The following is a 17920-nucleotide window of genomic DNA, read 5'->3' as shown; positions in this document are numbered from 1 at the left end:
GAAACTGGGGCAAACTGTGAAACGCCTTCCTGACCCGACACAGAATGGCCGTCTGTCAATTGTGAGAGGGACCCTTATTACACGAGGGCATGTATCGTAGAGGTTTTTTTTTTTTTTTTGCTTTTTATGTGGAAGGTTTGCGAAAGGTTTGATATACAAGACGTCATGAATATTTTTTTTAGGATTGATGCACTGAAATGAAAAACCAGTAGGGCCTACCACGCCAATGCACAGGAAATGAAAAAAGTCCCTTCTGACATCACCAAATACATGGCAACTGACAAACCACTGAAGTGATGACACACATGTAGTAGACAACACATAAATGTCTCTCTGACAGAATCAAAAATTCCTGCAAAACACTTGTGTGTCAGTAATCAAGTATTTTGAGAGCACTGTAATCAATTATTTAAACTGAATTGATAAACCAAACTACTTTACTTTCAAAAGTACTTTTCAAGGCCTATTATTACATTTAAATTGTATTTGCTTTGATCAATAAATTTAACGCACCTACAGTTATTGAATGAATATATTCTCCTCAGGTCATAAAAAGGAACAATCAATAAAGGACAATAGTCAACTAGACCACAATTATGTTTAATGAAGTAGGAAACCTTTCAACATTTACAGTACAGGAAACTAAAATACAGCTCCAAAATCCACCAAGAGGAATAGCTAAATCTAAATCTAAAGAAAGCAAATCCATCAGTTACAGGAGTTAAGTTGGCAAAAAACAATGAGTTTCCTTTTTCTTTAAGCAGTGTTCTTGAAATTAAAGGCAAAAAAGGTACCAAAAGGACCAAAATAAAAATAACAATAAAAATTTTTTTAAAAAGCAAGAATCAAGTCTGGAGCTAGTTAGGCAAGTTATACCATACAAAGAAACAGCAAAAGGAGACATCTTCAAGAGAGGAATTTTCCACAGTGATCACCAGGCCATTTTAGTTAGGTAGTGAGAGGGCACGTTTGGAGTAAGAACCACGCAGAAACACAATCACCTTCCACAGATTTAACTTCTCCAACAGGCAGAAATCTGCTCAAACAGCGCTCCCCTTAAGACAGTACGCAGTCAGAGAGACTGCAGTGGAGTCACAAAAGAAAATGAACCAACTTTATATCTGAAACACAAGAGAGAAGGCGTGGGGACACAGCCGAGCCGAGGCGTTGTTAACCCAGCTAACACAAAACATTCACACCACATTGCCGCAATGTTATGGCAATGTTACAACAGTGACAAAACTGTGAGAACATTTTTTGTTAGCGGGGAACATGGCGCTGAGGACAGGTCAGGTCACTCACAGGTGAACAGTCACAGAGATTCACTATCAGTGGATGATGAGCGGGGGAGCTAGACGCACTTTAGCTAAGGCCATTGCTGCTAAGCGGCTATAACCTGCCAGTCAGGCAGTGGCACCTCCATCTGCGGCACGACCGTGGCACTGTATGACCGGGAAGAGGAGGACAGCTGTAAACATGGAATGTCAAACCGTGCAATAATCCAAACAAAAAAAAAATCACGTTAATATAATCACTTGAATGAAGACCCCTTCCAGACATCAGCCACAGCAGTATGTTGAGCTATGAGCACCGTGTATTTGTAGTACAACCAGGCAAACCTTTTTTTTATGACATAATGCTTCCGTTTCTGGTGCAATCCGTGGACACATTGGCACAAGTAAGCTTGAACTCTTATATTCGGTAGATGTCAATTATTTAAAAAAATAAAAAAACTGACAGAAACAGAAATTTCCTTCATAGTAATGTAAGGCATATGCACTTTAAAGGGTTACCATTTAAACATCATCATATTACACAGCAATAAAATTGTCCTGCATGGCTATCACATACCTACGGCTGGTTGGGCTTAGCTAGGCTAGTCACAGGGTACCGATTTCAAAGGCAAACAAGTACAGGATTTATTCTAGGTTTTAATACAGTACTTCAAAACTCTTACTTATTAGTCATCAAACAAATGGCTGTGCATCGTTGCACATATATACTACAATGACTGCAGAGACTTGCGCCTGTAATGGAATACTGTAGCAATGTACTGCATGGAACCGATCAGCGGTGGAGGATATTTGTAAGTTTGTCCTTGGAACTTGAATTTAATCACTGAAAAAATAGGATTATTGATTCTTTAGCTGAATTAAGAATAAATTAGACCAGAAATATGGAGAAACTATGCACAATGAACAGCAATGGTGTTTAAAAACACTTGCTTTTGTAAAAGTGACTGGGTAGGGTGGGTTCACAGGTTCCTTAAGCTGTATCACCTCAAAAGAACTGAACACAAAATCATGTAAACCGGAGAGAACAAGACATTCAGTCTCCATATGTTCAACAGAAGGAACAGGAAGGAGATACGGAAACAGAGTTTGAGGTGAACATCAGACTGGCCTCAGACATGCGTTGATCTGAAGCAGATAATAATCAAGTAAGAGAGTTTCTTTTTTTAGTTTTTATTGCTTTGTCCCCTTCTTTCATTCTTCCCGTTCAATTTAAGCATGTAGCCTCATCATAACAATTAAAAAACCCCCCACTGAACGGTTATGCCCCTTCCCGCTGCGTCTCTGTACGTGAATCTATGCAGTCACATCGAGGGAGGGGCGTGGCCAGCATGATGAGGTCACAACTGACGCACTGTCACGGCCCACACTAAAGCGTAGTTTCCAGACTCTTACGTGAAGGCAGTGACCTTTTAGTCCAGCCCCGCCCCCTCCCTCTGTGACGAACGGCCGCGAGAACCAGGGCTTCCTTTTCAGCACGGGGGGTCATTCATTAACAGTGCAGGCCGGTCATACGGAAGATAGAGACGCTGCAAGCTTGCTAGGGCAGTGTTGCAACTGCTTATCAGCGCCATTCACTATTAACAAATGATCTAATCAAGCCGAGTTATCAATGGGTCCTGATTGGCTGAAGAAAGTACGGACACTAGGAACTAGAGACCATTGTTTAGGCTTTTGATGACTACAATTTCTTTATTTTTTGTATTCCAGGGCAGCTGGTCTCAAAAGCAGCAGAAATCGCAGCTTGCATGACGCTGCCCTTGCGGGCTTCACGCCGAATCCAATATCAGCATCCATTCCTCATCCTCAAGCTTTGTTTCCACGGACACAGATTACCAGCCAATTACGTCTCAGAAACCGCGGCGCATGTTTACGTTGTGCTTTTTCTTCTTCTCCTTTCGATCAGTCGGAATGCAGTGGCGAAGGCAAACAATGGCTGCAATTCAACCTGTTAACTTGCACTAGTTTTAATAAGGGGGGCACATTTAGGGTGATTTCAGGGGAACTTACAGTTGTTTTAAATTGTTTTCGATCTATAAAAAAGGAACATTTAAAAAGCACACGAGTTAGGGGGCGACCCACTACAATATTGTGCAGGGCTTTTTGTCCTTGAAGGGGTTTTCTGACGGATGGATGCCCATGAGCAAGGGGTCGTACTTGGCGTTTTCTCCACAGTAGCGCATGAGGTCTGCTGATGCGTTGGACACCTACGGTACACAAGATCCAGGGTTACTTACAAGCAGAAACTGTCACACAAACAGAAACACACAAACACATAAAACACACATGGATGTAAGAACTAAAACACTCAGACAAACATGCGCACACACACACACACACGCATACATTTGTGAACACACACATACAAACACACAAATGATTGGATGGCCCTTTGATCTGCAACTCACATAAAACCACACCTTCCCAGAAACCCTTGCAGCACTTTTTGTTTACCCATTTTAGTTCCTGTTGTTTTTCAAAAACATCTTTCTCTTTCTGTTGATCATTTTGCACGACCAATCAGATTCTGGAATTCACATTTACACAGAAACCTGAAGATCCAGAAGCACTCTTCTATATTCAGGAAACTCCGCACAGGCGTGTGGAGTCAGAAAGCGATGTGTGTGATGCAGTCCAAAAAGAATGCGCCTGGGGTTCTGGAAATATTCTATTATGATATCAATGATTAACGCACTGGTGACGCACTGGCTAATAATATTAGCATGTTAACAGTACGCTTACTCCAGGTGAATCACCCCGCTGAACGGAACGACTAGTACCCCACCCGGAAGCCCCACCTGGGACCCCCACCTGCGCAGGGCTGACGTGAGGGGGGCCTTACCTTTATCCTATTCATGCTAGCCTCCATCCTCAGCTGCATCACCGTCCTCCGTGCCTGCACTATGCTGTTAGAGCTCGGCATATTAGAGGACATCTTAGTCTACGGGCACCTACGCCAGAGCAATGACAAACACAGGACAATGCAACTTCCACTGAGGGAAATTAGAATCCACACCCATCATGCAACTTCCACAGGGGCAAATTAGAACCCACTCCCACCATGAAACATCCACTGGGGGAAATTAAAACCCACTCCCACTCTGAAACTTTTACTGGGGGAAATTAGAACCCACTCCCACCATACAACTTGCACTGGGGAAAATTAGCACCAACACCCACCCTGCAACTTTTCCTGGGGGAAATTAGAACCCACTCCCATCATGCAACCTCTACTCAGAAAATGTACAACCCACTCCCACTATGCAACTTCCACTGGGAAAAATTACAACCCACTCCCACCATGCAACTTCCACTGGGGTAAAATCAGAACCCACCCGTGGAGGGTTGGAGCACTGGAAGGAAAGGCCTTACTTACTGCGTTCTCCTTTAAATGGACTCCAACGGCAGAAGCCGGCCTGGCCGTTACCTGTGAAGCACAAAAGCGGTGGACTGGCGTAAGTCTGTGCTGAAACCGGGCCTCTGGGAGAGCGCGTGACTGCCGCCGCTCTTCCGCGAAGGCAGCCCAAGCCTTCCAGTCAGGAAGTTCGCCACCGCGCGCGCACATCCGTGACGCACAGGGAGCACGCTCAACACCGAAGCCGCGCTGCAGAGCCGGGTGGAAAGCCCTTGCTCAACACGCATTCCTAAAACATGCAGGCATGCACATATACAAATATATATATATATATATATGTACTGTATGCCTTGAACAAACAAAAAAACTGCTGTAGTGAAAATACTTTCAAATGTATTATTGCATTCCGTACTGAACGTCACTGGCAGCGCAGATTTCAGCATAGTAGAACATACGGATCTTGCCGTTAAGACCGGAGACTTACAGAGGACAAGAATTCATTTCTGGGTCTTAGGAGGATACATAAATTTTTATGCAAACATATATAACATATGCAATATTTATGCATACATATAGAGTGCCATAAAAACATATTTGCCCCCTTCCTGATGCACTCCATGAGATATTAAGAGTAAATAAATGCACATATGCAAACTAAATGTAAGCACTGGGATGGCAGGTGAAGTCACGGCTTGGTGGGGTGGCATGTCCCATACCTGTACAGCACTGAGTTAGGTATAATACACAATGACACACACAAATGGACAAGGAACACACACACACACACACAGTGCACACACACACGTCATTACCAGCTGCAAGTGACTTATAGTCGCTGCTAACCCCACAACAGGGCCCCACACTCCAAACCCAACTTAGAGCCAGGAGAACATTTTAACCCCAGACATGAAGGGGCCCGTGGGGGGTCTGCTGTGATGTGATGTAGGCAAGCCTGGTGAGGGGGAGGCCAGTGTGCAGCACCCTCCGTTTGGAGGAGATGCTGCAGAGTGTGTGTGCCCTTCTGCCTTTGAAGTGCAGCCAAACGCACAGGCTAGCAGCTGTTCCCCTGCCATGCCGCTCCATGCCCCCCCACCACCCCCCCCCCCGCCCCCCCACACCGAAACGACAACTGCACCTTTTTTTCTGCCGACTCATCTTACGCAAGTAGTGTCTCTCCCCCCCTGCACCCCCACCCTCCCCTTCCGCCCCCTCTCAAACGGGAAAACGGTTGCACAACGCGAGCCGAACGGTAACGTGCCGCTGGTTGGACTGAGCCCACCTTGTGTCCCGGAAGCAGCTGTTGCAAAGCAGGGGGGGAGGCAGCTGGGCGGGTGGGCGGGGGGGGGTTGGGCAGTTCAGGTTTAAGAACCGGGGCGGGGGGGCGGGGGGGCTGCCAGAACCGGGCTCCCAATCAAAGGCTCATGGTCGGCTTTATGAGCGGCAGGGCGGCGGTTTTGCTGGCAGGTGCCGGCTATTTTTACTCCCAAAGCAGCGCAGTCAGCCAGCGGTGCGCTACTGTGCAGCATGGCGAGAGAGCGGTGCGCTACTGTGCAGCACGGCGAGAGAGCGGTGCGCTACTGTGCAGCATGGTGAGGGAGCGGTGCGCTACTGTGCAGCACGGTGAGAGAGCGGTGCGCTACTGTGCAGCACGGTGAGAGAGCGGCGGGGTGCGCTACTGTGCAGCACGGTGAGAGAGCGGCGGGGTGCGCTACTGTGCAGCACGGTGAGGGAGCGGTGCGCTACTGTGCAGCATGGTGAGAGAGCGGCGGGGTGCGCTACTGTGCAGCACGGCGAGAGAGCGGCGGGGTGCGCTACTGTGCAGCACGGTGAGAGAGCGGTGCGCTACTGTGCAGCACGGTGAGAGAGCGGTGCGCTACTGTGCAGCACGGTGAGAGAGCGGTGCGCTACTGTGCAGCACGGCGAGAGAGCGGTGCGCTACTGTGCAGCACGGTGAGAGAGCGGTGCGCTACTGTGCAGCACGGTGAGAGAGCGGGGTGCGCTACTGTGCAGCACGGTGAGAGAGCGGCGGGGTGCGCTACTGTGCAGCACGGTGAGAGAGCGGCGGGGTGCGCTACTGTGCAGCACAGCGAGAGAGTGGTGCGCTACTGTGCAGCATGGTGAGAGAGCGGCGGGGTGCGCTACTGTGCAGCACGGCGAGAGAGCGGTGCGCTACTGTGCAGCATGGTGAGAGAGCGGTGAGCTACTGTGCAGCACGGTGAGGGAGCGGCGGGGTGCGCTACTGTGCAGCACGGTGAGGGAGCGGCGGGGTGCGCTACTGTGCAGCACGGCGAGAGAGCGGTGCGCTACTGTGCAGCACGGTGAGAGAGCGGTGCGCTACTGTGCAGCACGGTGAGGGAGCGGTGCGCTACTGTGCAGCACGGCGAGAGAGCGGCGGGGTGCACTACTGTGCAGCACAGCGAGAGAGCGGTGAGAGGGCCCCCACCGCGCCCCGCCCAAGATTAGGGCCCTCTGGAGACACCTCGGCTGTCACTTCCTCTTCCTGTCAGCAATCCCCGGTCGTGAGGGGCTGTGCCCGGACAGACACACACACACACACACACACACACACACGCGCACAGCTTCCTGTGCACTCCTCCATTCCTCTCGACCTTTGCTCTCTTTCTCTTTCCCTCTCCGTCCCTCTGAAAGAAGAGATAATCCCTTTCTTCTTTCTATCTCTGCCCACCACTTCCACTTTTCCAAAACACGTCATGCACTCCACAATCACACACGCACACGCAGACACACACATACACATACACACACACACAAATGTTCTACCTCAGCCTACACACACGCACACACACACAAATGTTCTACCTCAACACACACACACACACACACACACACAAATACTCTACTTCAGCAGACACACAAGTTCTATTAAATGAGCAAACACATATATGCAAGCAGAAACTTCAGAACACACACGCACTTGACCTCAAAGAACACACACAAGGTCTCAACCAAGCCCACACACATACAGCCACCAGCTCCCGACCTCAACGCATGCACACACACACAAATGTTCTACCTCAGCGCACGCACACACACACACACACACACACACACACATAACTACTCAACCATGGTGCAGTAACGAGTGGCCACCATGCATCTAATCCTGGATACAGGACTGGCAGAGGCCACACAGTCACACATGCTGATGCAAACGCAATTACAACACTTATAAGCTCTGCTTTCAGGAACATTAGCCTTGGAGCTGTTCCAAACACTCCCCCACCCAATACCACCCCGCAACTTCTCAGAAAAGAAAAGAGAACAGGGCCACCCCCACATTCAAATCATCTGACCACAATACCCTACACGAGGGAGGGGTTCCTAGAACTTGAAAAAAAAAAAAAAAAGACTTTTGAAGATAAAATGTAATCAATGGGCCCTGATGCGGCCGTGTCATGTCACCGTGACAGTCAAACGGCAGAAGCCGTTCTGTCCTGTGCGCATCACTCAACCATAAACAGAACGCACACAAAAACACACACGTGTGCTGCTGTGCTGCAGGGTAGAGGCAGCCAGCCAACCGCCGGCAGGCCTGCTCCCTGTTTCCAGTGCTCTGGGCTCTGCTGTGTGTAAATACTGTCAGGAATCCGGCCGGGGAGTCTGAGGCGCTGTCCCCCGCATCGCGCTTTCCTTTATTAACAGTAAACGCGCAATGGAGCGGCTCTTCCCATCAGCCGGACGGCCGGTGTCAGAGAGGGTTCGCGCGTCACACGGGACAGGCCTCGCTCGCTGTTCCCTTCGACCGGTTCCCTCCTCGCGCCGTCCGGATTGGACGAGGCGGCCCTCGGGCGCCGGGCCCACGTCATAGGGCCGGTCGCTTAGCGCCGCTTTAGCCAATAGCAGCAGCTTACACAATGCAGTGCCTAATGTTATTCAGCTGTACAGGAACGCCAGATGAGACGCAGGAGGCGATGACCGCGAGACGCTGATCTGCCCTTAGGTGTATCAAAGGGCAAAGAGGCAGCGTTAGGGGCAGGACTGAGGGGGTAGGAGGGGTAATAAATCAGGACCAGAGGTTTATGAGCGCTGACCTCTCTCTCCAGGCAGACACTAAACACTAAGAGGAAGAGCCGGGGGGGGGGTGGGGACTGGAAGTCGGGAGCAAGGTCACCTTGGGGGTCAACCGCTGCAGCGCTCTGCGCACACGTGGGGGCCGATGTCGTCCCCGTCCCAAAAGCGGGTCTGATTTATAAGCACGCAGTGGGGGCTGCTAATGGTAGTCATTCCCGCCACCCCCCCCCACCACCCCCCCACCGCCGTGTGCTTCCTCAGCACCCTGCTGGGTTTTTCATTCCCGGCGAAGGGCTCCGGGTCAACAGCGGGGTGGGGGCGGGGCCAAGTCGCAGAAGAGCTCCGTGGCCGCCCGCAGCCGGCAGTGCGCTACTGTGCAGCACGGCGAGAGAGCGGCGGTGCGCTACTGTGCAGCACGGTGAGGGAGCGGTGCGCTACTGTGCAGCACGGTGAGGGAGCGGCGGGGTGCACTACTGTGCAGCATGGTGAGAGAGCGGCGGGGTGCGCTACTGTGCAGCACGGTGAGAGAGCGGTGAGAGGGCCCCCACCGCGCCCCAGCGGGGTGGGGGCGGGGCCAAGTCGCAGAAGAGCTCCGTGGCCGCCCGCAGCCGGCCCCTCCTCGCGCCGGCCACGCCCTCAGACGGGCACAGCGGGCGGGTCGCGAATAAGAAACCCGCCGTTCACAGACAAAGCACTTCCAAATTCCCCCCCTCCGAGAGCCAATGAAAACACCGACCAATGACAGCAGCTCGTTTTGGAGCGCGCGGAGAGCTAGGCGGCGAGAGACGGCGGACGGGCGCGGTGTGACGCGGCGCTGCGGCGCTTCCGCCCCCGCGCCTCACTGCCTGACGAACTCTGACCCCGGGGTTATCGGACACTCGCAGTTTCGGACTCCCCCGACCGCCGGCTGAACCCGGCCGAGCCCGGCACCGTTCGGCGGGAAGGCGCGAGGAAGCCGGCGGGCGGGGCGGAAATCTCCGGCAGGATGCGGAGCGCGCCGGAAAACGACCGTAAAAAAAAAACCCCCGAGATCGCTTTCATCATCAGCCCCCTCTCCCTCGCTCCCCCTCTCCCTCCCTCCCTCCCTCCGTGCCCAGGAAGGAAGAGGCCTTCGCTTGGAACGGCTGATTAAAGAAGCCGACGTTTCGGCTGCAGCGGAAGAGGAAAGGTGGACACGCACCAGCAGACAAAAACAAACAAACAAACAAGCTAATAAACTAATTACACTGCAGAGGCTCGGGCCCAGCTGATCTGCGGATAAGGAGAGCAGACGGGAGTCTGTGGCCTGTGCCCCTCTGTGCAGTTAAACAACACAGATCTGCCCACTGAGAGGAGAAGGACGGATCGATATGGCCTAATTTACCAGTTCTGCCCGAGTCTTTGCAACTTACCCAACATCTAAACATGGAAATATTGCAAATGATTAAGTGTTAAAAAATGAAAGGGAATGTCCACTTTCTGAGATTGTTGAAAAATACTATTGCAGTTTCTATTTTCCATAGACTCAGATGGGTTTTGTCCATGATGAAGGATATTTGAGATATTAACAGACGTTTCTGATGTACTGTCAGAAACTTTTCGTTCTGTCCAAAGCGCCTATAAAATACACTGTGAAAGGGTTCGGTTAGCGTGAGAGGTTCACACCAATCGGAGGACCACGCATACTGGTTAGGCAGGCACACGCACCTGAAGTGCATCACTAATCAGTCCAGGTGTTTAAAGTGTGCTCTCTTCCCACTAGGGGTCTGTGACCGGGGAATCTGCAAACCGAGGGGAAGCAGCCAGCGAGAAGAAGCCTTCAGCGTGCTGGACCCTGACCAGCATCCCAGCCTCCCCAGTGGTTAATTCCCTGAGGATCCGCTTACGAGCAGCAGCCAGCTAACGGGCTTCCTGTGAGCGCCGCGTCACGCTTTGGCCGTGTCACCGTTAGTTCCCGGAGCATCTGAGACACAGTGACCTGCCAAACAGAACGACTGCAGCCAAGAGCTCGCCGACCCTGATTTGCACGTGTGGTCAGCTGAACACAGGCTGCTCTTAAGAGCAAGCTCTGAGAATAGCCCAAGGAATCCTCCCCGGCCACAGCCCTGGCGACCGGGAAGGCCGGCGCAACCAAAAACGGAAAGCAGAGTTTCAGCTATGCGGTCCTGGCCCATTGCAGGATTCCCGAAACTCCTGGAAGATCTGGCAACCCCGCACGTGCTCAGAAGGCAGAGTGAGCGAGAACCGGCTCATTGTTGCCATCGGAAACCCGGGAAGTGACACGGGAGCTGACCTGCTTTCGCAAATCCTGTCGTACGGGAACAACTGGGCTGGTTGCATAACGGGGCACGAGGACCCCACGGGCCTGGTGGGGCGGGGGGGGCGGGGGGTGAGGTTTTAAATGACCAGCCGACGAGAGTTAAGATCCAATCAACATTCACAACGTGCTACTGCAACGCTGCAGCCAGATAACATTCCTACGACATCACAGCACTTAAAAAAGAAGCATGCTATGTACGGAACGTCGCTGTGACGATACAACCGCATAGCGGTGAAGGCATGACGTTGCCGCGTCGTCACGGCGACGCAGAGGGAACGTTGTTATTACGCGTCTGCTGTGATGTCACGGGCCGGGGAAAAAGGAGGGAGACTGCGGGGGCCCTGGCCCCTCCCGTGGCCCCTCTCAGACTGACTGGCTCACCTCCGGGGGGAATCTTTGATGATGAGAATGACTCGCTGTTCCTGGGTGGGAAAACCAGTGGCAGGACCACCTAGCCTGCACGGCGGGAATCGCTAAAAAAAAAACACACACACACCGCTGTGCCTCCACAAACATCACACACACACACGCGCGCACACACACACAGAGCGCATAATCTACCATTCATTCCGTCTTGACTTTAAGGCACTTTTGGCAACGCAATTTCCGAGACCTTATCGCATGCGAGCACACCGCCATTGTTCTGTTCATAAACATGCCATTCATCACCCTTCACCTCGGGTGACTCACAGACGTCTCGTTTCAAACAGCGGGGCCTTTAATGCAGCCGCGTGGAGCGCTGGAGTACAGCGCCCGGGCTGGAACCCGCTCCAGCGCTCCACGCCGTGCGGCTCCACCGGGCCGCCAGACCCGCGCGGGGTCTCCCGCGCCTTAACGACGACGCCCCGCCCAGCTCACGTCTCCGCACAGAGGCTCCCAGCAGAAATCGTTTTTAATTGAAAGGAGTCTGATCCTTATTTTCGGTTGGCGCATGCATAAATAAACTTCTACGCCCTGGGTTTTCAACAGGGGGGGGTCCACAGACCCCTGGGGATCCTTAAAGGTACTGTAGGGGGTTCAGACCTGATATGCAATGGCTAAACACAGATTTGGAAAAAATATTTAAAAATATAAAACTGTTTTTAAACATAACCCTTTTTAACCTTTTTATAAGGGTTTGTTCTCTGTGGCCGGCCGCTGAGTGAATGTGGCACAGCAGCGCTGTGTATGCCGACGGCTACGCTCGATTAACTGAGGAGAAATCGCTGACTGCCGCTTAGCTCACCCTGCGCCGCGTAACGGCTAGAAATCGGTCCCTGAAGACCGTCAGGATGCTGGTTTCCCAGCGAGCGCTCCCTTATCAGCGAACCAGTCGCCGGGGCGAGCTGGCAGATCTCTTATCTGTCTCTCAGGCCCCACAATGTCGCCTAGCAACGGGGCGCCGCGGCCGCCAGACGCGACCAGCGCCGTACTGCCGCAGCAGCGGGGATTGGTAAAAGCGGAGGAATAATGCGGGCGTGTTATCAGCGTAGCGACAGCCTCCAGTCAGTCACTCTCTCCCCCCACCCCCCCTCCCCCCCCCTCCTCTGTGGCTTTTGCGAAAGTTTAGGTGTCAACAATGGAGCCTCAAGATCTCCATGTCAGCGTAACAAACCCTACTGGCAGCAATCCGGGGGTGGGGGGAAGGGGGGGGGGGGGGGGAACGCAACGCTATCTGCGATCTGGTCAGGCCAGGGGGCCGTTCGTGCGTGAGGGGGAAAGGTCGTCTCTGTTTCTCACAAACAGAGCCCGCCCCGAGAGGGGAACGGTCAGGACGTTCAGAGAGGATGCTGAAGGACGGCAAACACTCGCCCTCCCAAACGAGTGTTCTCCTTTCTTTTCCCCCACCCCTCTTCCTTTCTTCTTCTTTCGTTCTTCTGCTTAACTACGATCGTCGCTCTGGCGGCCGCTCAGTCACGTTTTCCCCGAGAAGCGTGACTGCAAGAACACAACCCTAAGGCTAGTCTGCAAAATCCTTCTTTTTGCCACAGCAACTGAAGACACCAGCATTCAGTCCGGTAACAGAGACACCTTCAGTTGCAGCACTGGTGCTTTTGTTTACAGGATTACAGATTTCACAATGAATGCTCTGTGAGGTTATTGTACTTTCTCCAGAGATCTCCTCAGGTTGAGCGGCAGAAGAATGCAAACAGTGACTGTGAGTAAGCCGTAGGGGTGTCTGGGAGCACAAAGGAGAGTTTGACTGTGAGCGCGTGTGAAGGAAGCCTTTATGAGCCGCGGAGCACCGCAGGTCAGCGAGCACAGCGCCAACGCGCACCGCTGAAGCGCGCCAACCTCTCTCCGCGGAGAAACCCGCTAACGTCTACTCCCCGCTAACGTCTCCTCCCCGCTCCGACACCCCCCCCCCCCCCAATCTGGCTCTGAGCGTGGGGGGAAAGCGAGCGTCTGGGGGAGGACGGGGTTTAGGGGAGGGGGTCCGAGGGGAGAGAGCAGGGACGGGACGGGACAGGGGGGGTCTCGGACCGCTTCGTTGCACACAGACGAACGGGGCGGGGCCCCTAAACGTGGCTGCAGGGGGAGAAACTGAGAGCCCGGGCGCTGGGGCTCGCCCCCCCGTCTGCCTGCACCGCGACCCAGGTGGGCGGAAAGGAACAGAGGCAGACAAACAGGTTCCCCCCTCCCTCCCTCCCTCCCTCTTCTCCTTTACCCCCCTCTCTCCTTCCTCACCTCCTGTCCCGGCCCGCCGAGCAGCCAAACCCACGTGTGGGAGAGCGAGAGAGAGCGAGCGAGCGAAGCCCCCAGGGGGGGCCAGGGACTGGAACCGGCGGGAAGCGGGCCCCAGGCCGCGACCACGGCCTCAGTGGACCCCGCGTTAGGCTGGCGAACGAGCGCCTGCTCACATCCCCAACGTCCTGTGCCCTCACATGCCCCGGGAAAGGGAGCAGCGCGTGCAGATTAAAGGTCTGTCTTCACCCCCCCCTGCCCCCACCCCGCTGCACAGCTGTACAGCTGCCAGACGCTGAAGAATGCGCGGCCGGACCGGGTCGTAAAAACGCCCCGCTGTTATCGGAGAGCTCTCTCTCCGAACCCCGCGGGGGGGGGGGGGGGTCGGGCAAGGCGGACGGAACCCGCGGGAACTCCTGAGTCAGTCGAGTGCAGCGCTGACGCGATAAAGGAGACGTAGCGCGCAGGCCGAGCCGCGAGGCTGCAGCACAAGCTCCGCCCACTTCAACTGCCATAAAGGAGATCCCTGTGCGCAAGTTCACTCCGGGCCACCGTGTGCGCTGAAGAGTCACAACTTGCCGGATTGTTCTTTGCCCCGTGTGCATAGAAATATGAAGGCATCGCCTCAGTGAACCTGTGCAAGTTCTAAATGACTGTGTTTAGCACAGGGAGTAAGTCTCTGTGCATTCAGCCTGAGTCTGACTTGCATTAGGAGCTAATGATGCATGGATTTCAGCCAATATGGTTTCGGTTGGGTACTAAAATTTGAGAGTTGGAACCATATATCACATATTTATGTGGCAACAAAGGATTCATGTTGCTACCCCACTGAGACTGACCATGGTTATTCAAAGCCAGGTGCATTCTAGGTAGGGGAAAGGGGGTTAACTTCCACCGCCCACACCAGCACTGGAACGTGACCAGACGTTCACCCCAACCCGAAACCGTCTCGCCCCCTCGAGCCCGTCCACTGCCTCCCTCTCCCAGCAGCCTCAAGTCGCAGCGACGAAGCTGCAGACAGCAGGGCGCAGGAAGGCGACGCTCGAGCCTCACGGGAGGGGGAAAAAAACAAAAAGAACACTCTGGCTGTCATAACAACCGGTGGGCGGGGCCACCTGTCTGGCGCAGAAGCCCTCCAGGTACGAGGCAGCCCATCCGGGCCCGGGACGCAGACGAGACTCTGTCTCGCTCCTCGCGAAAAAAAACAAGATTAATCGACGGCAACTTCCGCCCGACGGCGCACTGTGCATTATGCCTCTGCTCGGGCAGAAACCCTCTCCTGCAGACGACCCGCGGGGGGCGGGGCGGGGGGCGAGGGGGGGGGGGGGATAGTCAGAACTCGACAGCTCCGGCTGTGTTCTCCCGCCGAGCTCGCTGGCGGGGTAGCGCTCGCTGCCGCTCACCTCTCGTGACTCACCGCCTCTTTTTTTTTTGGCAGGCGGCTTATCTCGCGAAAGGACGAGGGTGCTGGGGCCGTATCAAAGGCGCTCTTTCATCTCCCGATTTTTAAAAACATTTTTTTGGACAGGTGAGGAAGGCGGCGCACCTTTGTGCCGGCGAGGCTGAGAAAGTGAGGAGCCGCGGGGGAAACAAAGGGGAGGATCCCCCCCCCCCCCCGTCGCGCGACCGTGAGGGAGAGCGAGGCGCCGTGTGGGGCCTGCTGGCATCGATAACCGCGCTTTAAACCGTGATGACTAACCGCTCGTTCACACCGATAAAGGCCCGGCGTCTAATAACTGTTTAAAAAAAAAAGAAAAGAAAAGAGGAACTCTTTGTTGCTTTTTTGAGTGTGAACAAATTTGACTTTCTTTTTTTTTTAACCCATCACTGTCCAAACAGGCAGAAGCATGAACTGCAGTCACTGCTGACCACATTCCTCACCTCCAGAGAACAGTGGCCCTAAACAAGAACGTGTTCCTGTGCCACAGATGACCTTAAAATGTGTTCAAAAAAAAATAAAAACTTGAATTGTGTAGCCCGGGGATGGTTGTGACCCTAAATGACTGCATAGCGGCTGGCTCTGTCTATCATTTACAGCAATGACCTGGAGAAACACTGACCGATATCTTACTGGTTGGCACTTCTCCAGGTCATCTCCAGGTCATCGCTGTAACTGACAAACAGAGTTGGCAAGAGAAGTTGCAACAAACCAACAGCAGGTGATTGCCACCCGTGAATGACACTGTCGGGAGCCAGTCGAAACACCTGCTGGACACTAGAGACACACGGGGCACAGAAACACAGGAGGTCTTACCCCACACTGCACTGGCTTCCTGCTTTCGGGTGCTGAGTTTCACAACAAGATCACTCCCAGCAGTTGACCTGGTATTCCTGTTAGTGCCTCTGACACAATAACTGCGTCAAGACAAACTTATCTTAACCCTCAGAGCACAACAGCGAGAGGGGTGATAAACACTAATCTATCCAATTTATGCAATGACCTGAAGCCACCTCCCTTCCTAAACAACTCCTGCTTCGACTTCTTTCACGACTGGGTTTGGACAAGGATGTTCCCCTTTCTGAAAGGGATAACTTTTTATCAGCGATGTTCAGCGCGAACAGATAGTTACAGAGTTCTAAGACAATTCCGTCCTTGTCAAAGGGCACCAGCAGAAGCGTAGAGCTCAAGATGTAATCACTGTGGAACTCATTCAGCCTAAAGACTGGGTTGTTTATGAGCCTCTTGACTTCCAATGAATCCTCCAGTGTGTTCTGAACAGGAACTTGCAGGGAAGAAATGCAAACACATTTTCCATGAAAAGAAATCATTATACACCTGTTGATTTTTTTCAGTTTAGAACACAACCGGTCCTGTTTTCAGTTCCTTCCTGGATGCCATTGTCTTATCAGAGGCCAACAACTGTGGCTGGCTTGCGCTCGTGCTCTCCTTACCAGGAACCCGGGGGGGGGGGGGGGGTTCTGCGCAACGTGCTCACAGCAAGCTGTTTGGAAGCCAGGGCCGGCTCCAGCCCCCTCTCCTGCTGCAGGGGGGAGAGAGCGCGGTGCCCAGTGACCTGCCTGGCGGGTGGGGGGCCGGGGGAGCGTGACTGAGGCCTGGGAGCTGCTCCCTGAGGAGGCGCACGCTCTGTCGGCGATAAGCCGCAGAGGAGCCGGCTCGGGTCATTTGGATAAGTCCCCTGGGTACAGGAGGTGACGAAAACCAAATGAGCACATGCGTGCACGTATATGCACGCAGATACACACACACACACACACACAACATGCAAGCACAACACACACATACACAAGCAAACACACAAATACACATACACACACACACACACACACATATACACAAGCAAACACACAAATACAAGAACAAATACACACACACAAACATGCAACTGCACACTCAAACAAGCAGACATACACACACACACACCTGCATGCACATGCAAGCACGCACACACACACACGTGTGGGCATGCATACACACACACACACACACACCGCTATCTTCATCATTTAAATGTGTAACTGCAGCACGTTCTTTTGTCTATTGTGGTTATGATGCATGTTTGTTCTGTGTGCACATGTACAGCAAATACACGCACATAAAATCTTTGAAGTATGACGTTCATCCTGGGTGATGGAATAGCACTAAATGCATTCCTATGCTCGACAGTAGTCATAATGTCACTCCTTTGGAAAACTACCTCAAACAGCTTTTGCACATCCTTGTATGCAAAGTACTTGCTGCCACGCACACACTGAAGAGGTGACGTTCAAAACTATTCCTGATCCTCCTCTGGCAGAAAATGAAAGGTTCCTGCTCAGGCGTAACTTTAGAAAAACTGCCGTTTGACCGGTAAAGCTCGAAATCAAATATGAATATTGCTGTACTGCTGATGCATCTAACATTCTCCCCTCCCCTCTGCTAATCTTGTCTTTATAACACATTCGTGCCAAACTGGAATATCTTTCTACATTTTTTCCGTCCACCCTACAGTTGAAATTGCAGGTGGTGGCTGATTCTGCAACCCATGGAATGGGTTTTTAAAAAGGCACCAGAATTGCAAGGCAGTTTTCTCCCACGTCCTGGCAAAATGTTTGTCTTCATCATAAATGTGCAGAGTTTCTGTCATTCCTGCTCTTCGTAGTAAGGCCTGCACGTGTTAAACCGGGGGTTTGTCACAGATGGCTTTCTGTGCTGAACAAAACTACACGATACGCCCCAGCCTAGACAGCAGGACTAGCCCTTGACTCACTTCAGAAGTATCCGGAAAACTCATGGTTACAAAAAGCCCATTTCCCTCCAAGAAATACCTCTTGTGAGAG

General features: G+C 52.7%; 1 protein-coding gene across 4 annotated transcripts in view; it reads right to left on the bottom strand.

The window, feature by feature from the left end:
- Positions 1-579: 579 nt before the first annotated feature.
- Positions 580-17920, bottom strand: part of gng12a (guanine nucleotide binding protein (G protein), gamma 12a) — a 59041-nt gene continuing 41700 nt past the window's right edge. For 3 of the 4 annotated variants that reach the window (XM_064341815.1, XM_064341817.1, XM_064341818.1), the window contains exons 2-4: positions 4669-4719; positions 4135-4243; positions 580-3499 (exon numbers count right to left, since the gene is read on the bottom strand). In XM_064341815.1, coding sequence (XP_064197885.1) covers positions 3374-3499; positions 4135-4227 — 219 coding nt within the window. In that variant the 5' untranslated portion in view covers positions 4228-4243; positions 4669-4719 and the 3' untranslated portion in view covers positions 580-3373. Of the gene's footprint in view, positions 3500-4134; positions 4244-4668; positions 4720-15896; positions 16512-17920 lie in introns of those variants that run through there. The other variant, XM_064341819.1, reaches the window with a different exon arrangement.

Source organism: Anguilla rostrata, chromosome 6 (assembly GCF_018555375.3).
Source record: "Anguilla rostrata isolate EN2019 chromosome 6, ASM1855537v3, whole genome shotgun sequence".
Lineage (NCBI taxonomy): Eukaryota > Metazoa > Chordata > Actinopteri > Anguilliformes > Anguillidae > Anguilla > Anguilla rostrata.
This window is presented reverse-complemented; position numbering and strand designations above follow the sequence as displayed.